Source organism: Sciurus vulgaris (genome assembly GCF_902686455.1).
Source record: "Sciurus vulgaris genome assembly, chromosome: X".
NCBI classification, from domain to species: domain Eukaryota; kingdom Metazoa; phylum Chordata; class Mammalia; order Rodentia; family Sciuridae; genus Sciurus; species Sciurus vulgaris.
Window position 1 is genome coordinate 13388352 of NC_136471.1, and position 9042 is coordinate 13397393.

The following is a 9042-nucleotide window of genomic DNA, read 5'->3' on the forward strand; positions in this document are numbered from 1 at the left end:
CTCCCTATCCCCCCCCCTCCTTCACCTCCTCGGGTTTCGTTCTTTCAAACTTTTTGAGACCCTAATTGGTGGTCTCTGAGCGGGTCCCCGGGACTCCCGCCTCCTGAATAACTCTCGTCACGTCACTCGGCCCAAAAGGGGCGTGAGGGGTGAACCAAAGGGCTCCCCCAACTTTTTTTTCCCAGCTGGGCCAAACGGGGGCTCCTTGATGATTGGCCAGAGCTCATCACCGCGAGCCTGTCAATCACGGGGCCTACGGGTGGCGAGGGGCGGACCAAACCCCAACCCCCGGGGGAATCCGAGCAGGTATATAAAGGGGCCCGGCGAACACCCGGCCAGGCTGCGAATACGACCAGCTCGAGACAACGCATCAGGTGCCTGTGGCCCGCGGGTTCCCGCTGACTTGGCGCCGAACGCTTAGGCAAGCCTGTCCTTCCCGCCCGACCCGCTGGCCCACCGGCCCCCAAGCGCCCCTCCGACGGAGTCCCCGGGCCTTTTCACCGTGGCTGCTCCAGCCCCGGGAGCGCCCTCTCCTCCCGCCACGCTGGCGCACCTTCTTCCCGCCCCGGCAATGTACAGCCTGCTGGAGACTGAGCTCAAGAACCCGGTGGGGCCACCCACCCCAGCAGCGGGCACAGGCGGCCCCGCAGCCCCCGGCGGCGCAGGCAAGAATAGCGCGAACGCAGCCGGCGGCGCGAACGCAGGCGGCGGCAGCAGCAGTGGCGCAAGCGGCGGTGGCGGGGGCAGCGACCAGGACCGCGTGAAGCGGCCCATGAACGCCTTCATGGTATGGTCCCGCGGGCAGCGGCGCAAGATGGCCCTGGAGAACCCCAAGATGCACAACTCTGAGATCAGCAAACGGCTGGGCGCCGACTGGAAACTGCTGACCGACGCCGAGAAGCGACCGTTCATCGACGAGGCCAAGCGACTGCGCGCCGTGCACATGAAGGAGTACCCGGACTACAAGTACCGGCCACGCCGCAAGACCAAGACGCTGCTCAAGAAGGACAAGTACTCCCTGCCCGGCGGCCTGCTGCCCCCCGGCGCCGCCGCCGCAGCCGCCGCCGCCGCCGCCGCAGCCGCCGCCAGCAGCCCTGTGGGCGTGGGCCAGCGCCTGGACACGTACACACACGTGAACGGCTGGGCCAACGGCGCGTACTCGCTGGTGCAGGAGCAGCTGGGCTACGCGCAGCCCCCGAGTATGAGCAGCCCGCCGCCGCCGCCAGCGCTGCCGCAGATGCACCGCTACGACATGGCCGGCCTGCAGTACAGCCCCATGATGCCACCCAGCGCCCAGAGCTACATGAACGCCGCGGCCGCTGCCGCCGCCGCCTCGGGCTACGGGGGCATGGCGCCCTCGGCCGCCGCCGCGGCCGCCGCCGCCTACGGGCAGCAGCCCGCCACCGCCGCCGCGGCCGCCGCCGCCGCGGCCGCCATGAGCCTGGGCCCCATGGGCTCGGTGGTGAAGTCGGAGCCCAGCTCGCCGCCGCCCGCCATCGCGTCGCACTCGCAGCGCGCGTGCCTCGGTGACCTGCGCGACATGATCAGCATGTACCTGCCACCCGGCGGGGACGCGGCCGACGCCGCTTCTCCGCTGCCCGGCGGCCGCCTGCACGGCGTACACCAGCATTACCAGGGCGCCGGGACTGCGGTCAACGGAACGGTGCCGCTGACCCACATCTGAGCTCGGGTCGGCGATCGGCTCCCTTCGCCCCCACCCCGCCCCGCACCCCCAAGTTGGGACGCCTTGTTGTTTAGCTTTGCTTGCCTGGGACTGTTGCCTTGTACCGAAGATGGGGAGGACTTAAAAGTTTTGCCGTAGCTGTCGGGTTTTGTACAAAAGCAAAAAGTCAGGAGCAGCGGAAATGGGACTTTCTAGAGCTGCCTGCCCCTCGCCGCTGCCCCTCCCTCCCCCTTTGTAGGCTGGGAATCGCTGTGATGTTTGCAAAGAAAAAGCAGCCCCCTCCTCCCGGGTTCTTCTGTTGCATTTGAAAATGTTGTCTCCTTAGTTTGCCATTAATGGAGGAGTGAGTGAATGGGAGAAGCGCTCTCGGGTGAGGCTGGCCTGAGAAATGCAACGCCCCCGCCCCCAGTCGCGTTGCATCTGTTTTCCTCGTGGGTGTTTTGGGGGCTGACCGCGCCGAGGGGCGCGGCAGCTAAAGCCAATGTTAATTTATAGCCAGGTGTGCGTGTGTCTCCCGCCTCGCTGCCCCTGGCCGCGGGGCAGCTTCTGTCCAGCCCGCATTTAGGCTGTTGAGTTGGTGATTTCTGCCGTGAACCGTTTGCTATTTCGTCACGCTAATGTGTTCGGATTTCGTTTGGGCGGTGGGGAAGGGGCTATTTTGTTTCAGGTTTTTCAAGATTTACTTTTAATTCCTAAATGAGAGAACAATAAATTTTATAACCAAGATCATGGAGTCCTGATACTTTTGCGGGCGCGAAATTTAGGTGCGGGTTGGGGAGGAGACTCACGCTCGGTTTTAGAAGTGAGGTTCCACCCTGGGGGCTGCGTGAGGCTTGCGGGCAGGCGCGTGTGATCTGAAATGTTTTGTTTTCGTTTCAACTCGTCGCGATCCCAAAATACACCAGCTCCCAATACTCTCAACTGAGAAGCACTCTCAGCCGCAGAAAGCGGTTTGGCTTCTGGGAGCGTCTCCTGGGAGCCGGCACACACTGGCCGAGGCGCACACCCCCCTCGCGGCCGCGCACTTGTTGATTGCGGTGAGCGTCCGCGGAAGGAGTGCCTGCTTCTGCAGCCAGCCAGACGGGCGGGAACGGGACACCGGCGGCCGCGGAAACCGACCCAAAAGGGCACTTTTACCTTTGTGCACTGGGGCGGGAAGACACTCGAGCCGAGCTGAAATATTTGCGAAACTAAAACCCTTCGGAAATCTCGGTGATCCTATTAAAAATAAATAGTTACAGGCATCCCCGGCAGGAAAGAAAGACATTTCGAGCGTGGTAGCAGAAGCGGCGGAGTGAGCGTTCAACACCGAAGCGTTGGTTTTAAAAAGTACATTTTAGATTGGAAGAGAGTTCGAAAACTCCGCCCATGGCTCGTTTTTAACTTGTCAACGCAGTCCACTCGTTTTCTAGAAGAGGCTCCTTCTCTCCCCGATCCTCGAGCCTGCTTTCTGCCCCCACCCCCGCACTTTCCTCCAGTCCCTGACCCTTGGCCATTCCTGTGTGTCCCCCGAAGGGTCCTTCGTTTCGCACCCGACCACACGGCCCCAGCGTATCTGTTTGGGGCCTAGGAAGAAAACAAATAGAACCAGTGTTTTTTTACCCCCTCCCCAGCTGTTTGAGGTGATTTCCTTAATCCCTTTAATCCTGTTACCTCGCTATCCCAGAATAACTAAACTCGGCCTTTCCAATAAGCTTGGCCTGGTGCACTGTTTTTATCCTCATCCACTCCTGACCGCAGGTTTCTTTGCTTGAGGTCTGTTGGGACCCTAGGCGACAGAGTCTCCCGTAAATTGGTCCGAATTCCACATTTCCAGCCGGCTTCCTTTGTGCGGACCAGCCATTCACCTGCGGGCCTGGGCGGGCCTGGGGGGAGGGGCGGGGGCTTTCTGAGGCTTCGGGGGTCGTGCCCGCTTTTTACACATCACTGCGGATCCTGGAGACTAAACCCACCCCGCCTCTCCAAGAAAGGTCGGGTCTCCCTGGGAAGGCAGCGCCACCCCTCCCCCGAAGACGTTTGCACTGCCATCCCTACCCCTGCACCCCATCCCCCACTGTCCAGCCTGGGGTGGGAGGCGGCGGCGTATGGCTCTTCATCCAGTGCTCCTCTCGGGCCTGTGCGTCCTCGCTGGGCCTCTAGCCATTCCCTCCTCTCCCCATCCCAGGGCAACAGACCAACAGCCCCTCCTGGCCGGTAGGAGCTTCAAGCCTTGCTACTGTGATTGGAGAAAAGCCACAGGCCGCCGGGTGGGTGAGCCTACCCCGCTGCCCCCCACCACTCGTGCTCCAAAGTCCCAGCAGCCCGAAGAGACTTGTCATATGCACCTCCCTATTCATATCGTTCACAGTGTTTGGATTCACTAAAATACCTGTTCGTAGGTCACTCTGAGTCTCCGATCGCTAGCCACTGTGGACTCAGAGCCTGGTCTGAAAGGACTCCAGGAAAGGGAGGGTAAAAACAAGCAATTCTCCCCACTGAGGGGGGCGGTGCCAACGGGGGAATAAACTCTGACACTGCTTCTTTCGAAGAGCCCATTGTGCTGCTGCCTTCTTAGAAGTGCCAGGGTCACCCTTTCAGCGTGTCTCACATACTGCTCACTCGCTCTCTAAACATCCATGGCTTTGTGCTCCACTTTGTCCGATTTCCAAATTGCCTTTAAGAAGAGAAAAGATTTCATCAATCAGCACATTTGGAGGATTTAAATACAGATGAAAGATAATTTTTTTTTTAAACTTCAGCAATAGGGAAGAGTGCTGAACTGAGCCAGAGCAAACTTTCATCCACTAAAGCCACAGCTTTCAAACCAGAGTTCCCCACCTCCCCTTCACAGGTTTACAGGGCGAGTGCACCTTAATCTGTTCCACAGAGTTGGGGTTCTGGGGAGATTTAATTTGAAATAAGGGCTCTGTTGCTCAGACAGCAACAATAATAGAACTCCAATTCCTCCTGCTTCCTTTGCTTGTTTTATATATGAGGAAACTGCCCTGAAAAGGGAAAATAAATGACCTGGCTCAAGGGTGCTTAGGTGGTTCTGCAGCCCAGCAGAGCCAGACTCCCAGGCCTGGAAGGATTCTCTCTGCTCCTCACGACACAAAAGGTAGAGAGAAACCAATGAAATCACAGCCCCAGCTGCCTCACAAGTCCATCATCCAGGAAGGTCTCTGGAGAAAAGCGGTAATTCCTGACAGGAGACTCCTAGTAGTCATGGCTTGGCCACCAGGTCCCTATGCAGGGAGAAAGGCTAGCCCATCTTTTGACTGAGGGACAACAGCAGAGCTACTTTTGGTGGAAATTATCCTTCAAGGAGATTTACTTTAACTACACAACTTCCCTCTTTAGTCCCCTCTTGTAGAAATCTGTGGGGTTGGTGAGTATCTAAACTGCAGGCAAAGATGTACAAATAACAATGTTCCTCACTGTCCTCCCTAATAATGCTTAAAAGTTGCAATCAACCCAAATGTTCAACAAATGAGAAAAGGTTAAGTAAAATGGTTTTTTTAAGTCTACTTTGCAGATATTAAAATTGTTCATGGAAAGATTTTAATACCACGGGAAAAAGCTTAATACAAAGTGAAAGAGTCAAGATGCACAGAAGCGTATTCAGTGTGTATGACCTTAAGTATTTATACAAGTATATATGACTGGAAAAACATGCAAAAAATGCAGGATAATTTTATGAATCTCGGCAAGTCTTCCTGGTCCTACTTTCCAATTTTCTCTAATAGGATTGTATTCCTGTTATCACTAGAATAGGGAAGTTTAAAATATGTTATTTCCCTGTTATGAATACAGAAATGTGTGTACTTGTGAAAGAGGAGCGTTCAAGCCTTTCTTTCAGCTGTTTTGGGGCGAGGAAGGGGGCAGGGAGCCCCAGGAGCAGTAATCCCCTTGCTTTTCTCGGGGTTGGGGCCTGTCGTTAACACAAGCAAGAGGAGCACACCAGAGCAACCCCCTGCCAAGTCCCCTCCTCAGTCAGCAGGAGCAGGAGCAGATTAGTGAGCTGCTCAGTCATTCTTCAGACCCACTCACTGGAGAAAAAGACCTCCTTGGGAGCCAAGCTGAACAGCCCGGGCCACTGAGGAACCCCAAGGTATAAAAATCACAGGGGCCTGAACGGCCCTCGCTGTCCTCCTGGGAGGAGGCCAAGAGCTATCCCAGGGATGGGATCCCAGGGGTGGGAGAGGAGAGGCAAGGTGAACACCCACAAGCTGAAGAGAACATGCTGTGGCCCTCCCTCCCCATCGCCACCACCCTAGTGCACACCACTGCAGTCCCTTGTTTGGCCACTGCCGTGGCCTCCTGCCTCTTCTCCATGTTTCCACTCTGCCCCCTCACTAGAGTGAATTCCTAGACTATTTACTCCATTTTCCAAACATAATTCCTTTCAGGGTTACTTCACTTCATAAGTAACTTTCTAGAGGCTTCCTGTTGAGTGCTCTTAGAAAAAATATCCTACCTCCTCCTAAGCTTTGCCTGATCTAGTTCCTGTCCACCTCTCTGGGTTCAAGTCCTTGGACCTCTCTACTCTTCCCTTTCTTGACCCTGCCAAGATGCCTTTGAGAAATGTTTGTTGAATAAATAAATCATAGTTTGTGATAGTTTTATATCTAAATTAATTTTCAAGTCCAATAATTGTCTTAAAGATTATTGCATGCAGCACTTATTTTTTTATATTGACAGAATTTTGCTTCAAATTCACACATCAAGATTTCCTCTATAATCCCAGCAGCTGGGGAGGCTGAGATAGGAGGATCACAAGTTCAAAGCCAGCCTCAGTAATTTCACGAGGTCCTGAACAACTTATTGAGACCCTGTCTTGAAATTTAAAGAAGGTCTGGGGACATGGCTCTGTGGTTAAGAACCCCTGGGTTCAATGCCTGGTACAAACAAACAAACAAAAAACAAAATAAATAAAAAGTTTTCCTAACAATTACTAAAACTACTAGCAGCTAAAGTACATTTTTTTTTTCCCCTACCTCAGGACTTTTGAACTTTGTGTTCTCTTTGCCTGGAATGTTCTTTCTTGAGCTCTTCCCTCAAATAGGCCAGTGTCACTCTGAACATCTCCGTTCACTTCTCTTGGGAAGCCTTCTATGATGCTTTCTCCCTGAAGAGGGCAGAACCTCCTGTTCTGAGCTGCCATAGAACTGATCCTAGTAAGCATTTTGTGTGATTCTGCCTATTGCCTTTCTCCTAGTGTTTGAGTTCCGTGAGGGTAAAGACTGCATTGAATTTGTTCATGGACACTTGGCACAATACCTACTCCATAGTAGGCTCTTAACATACGTGGAGCGCTGTGCAGGCTGGTGCACACCTGTAATCCCAGCGACTGGGGAGGCTGAGGCATGGGAATCACAAGTTCGAGGCCAACCTCAGCAACTTCTAGCTGTGGGCTTTTAAGGACATCATTTACTCAAAGCTTCAATTTCTTCAGAGTTCAAGTGGGAACAATTCTCTGGTTGTGAGGAGTCAGTAAAATGATACTTTGACAGCTGAGCAATGACTGGCCCCATCATTACACATTGTGTGTTAGCTCTTGTAATCACCTTTCTCAGCACCTTCTGTTGATCTTTTGGGGAGGAGCTACTACTTGCTGGTCAGATTCCATACTTCCCACTGTCCTGAGTGATGCTTTCATTGCTGACACCAGTTCTTGGTATGAAAAGAAGGCAAAATAAGACCTCACCATTAAAAATAAATAAACCATATGACACCCAAAGCACAAATGCAAAAGATTAAATAGATAAACTGAACTTCATCAAAATTTAAAATGCTTGTTTTAGTGGATACCATCGAGAGAGGGAAAAGAACCCACAGAATGGAAGAAAATATGTGCGAATGATGTATCTGATCAGGGGTTTATATTTAGACTATAAAAAGACTCCTAAAACTCAATAATAAAAAGACAACCCAATTAAAAAGGGGCAAAGGACTTGAATAGGCATTTTTCTTTTTTTAAAGTATTTTTAGTTGTAGATGGACATAATACCTTTATTTTATTTATGTATTTATTTGTAGTGCTGAGGATCGAATCCAGTGCCTCACACCTGCCAGGCAAGTGCTCCACCACTGAGCCACAACCCCAGCACTTGAATATGCACTTTTCAAATAGAAATACACAAATGGACAACAAGCATAGGAAAAAATGCTGAACACCATTAGTCACCAAGGAAATGCAAATCAAAACCACAGTGAGCTACCACATCACACATACTAGAATGACTACAATAATAGTTTAAAAGTAGACAACAACAAGAGTTGCTGAGGAAGTGGAGAAATCAGAATCCTTACACAGTGCTGGTAAGAATGCAAAATAATCTGGAGAACAATCTGAAGTTCCTCCAAACATTGACTTGTCATATGACTTTGCAATCCCACATCTAGGAATAATCAAGAAAAATGGAAATACATGTCTACAGAAAAATGTGTACACCAAAGTTCTGGAAACTATAATAGACAAAAAGAAGAAACAACCTAAATGTCTATTAACTAATTAATAGGTAATACAATGTGGTATATCAATGCAATGGAATATTATTCTCTACTAAAAACAAATCAAATATTAGTACATCCAAGGGTACTATACATTTTTTTCTTTTCTTTCTTTCTTTTTTTTTTTTTTTTGGTACTGGGGATTGAACCCAGAGGCGCTTTACCACTGAGCCACATCCCCAGCCTTTTTTATTTTTTATTTTGAGACAGGGTCTCAATAAGTTACTTAGGTCCTCACTAAGTTGTTGAAGCTGGTCTCAAACTTGTAATCCTCCTGCCTCAGCCTCCTGAGTTGCTGGGATTATAGGCATGTGCCACCATGCCCAGTCATATATATTTCTTTATTCTGTCAGTTATCAGCTAAGAGGACCTAGAAGCAAAGACATCCCAGTGGCCAGGAGCACACCTAGTACCCAAATCTTTGTTTCTACTATCATTCTTCAATAAAAGGAACCAGGACTCTTTGGGAAAAATGGCTGATGTTTGGATTGGGGCCAGCCAAAAACATACAAAATGTGCCTGGAGCATCTTGTAGTCCCAGAACATAGAGAAAGTCACATTTATATTATGTACCCTTGATATGATGTGATGAGATTTATACTTTACTTCTGTGGTTTTCCTTCCCACACCCTATATCCCCAGTCTAATCATGAGTAAAACATTAGAAAAATCCTAATTGGGGGACATTCTACAAAATACCTGGCCAGCAAGCTTCAACAATGTCAGGAGCATCAAAAACAAGGAAAGTCTGTGAGAAACTATGGCATTCAGGAGTAACCTAAGAAGAAAACTACAAAACGTACTATAAATGTATTATTGTATCCTGATGGGACCCTGGAATAAAAGGGACTTTAGAGAGAAACTGG

The 9042-nt window shown here is 51.0% G+C and overlaps 1 protein-coding gene across 1 annotated transcript; it reads left to right on the forward strand.

Annotated features, from left to right (window-relative positions):
- Positions 1-208: 208 nt before the first annotated feature.
- On the forward strand, positions 209-2322 carry SOX3 (SRY-box transcription factor 3; the record flags this gene model as incomplete). Its single annotated transcript, XM_079122648.1, is given in 2 exon segments — positions 209-418; positions 422-2322. Coding segments are annotated over 2 exon segments (1473 nt in total). The 3' UTR covers positions 1685-2322.
- Between the last annotated feature and the right edge of the window lie 6720 nt (positions 2323-9042).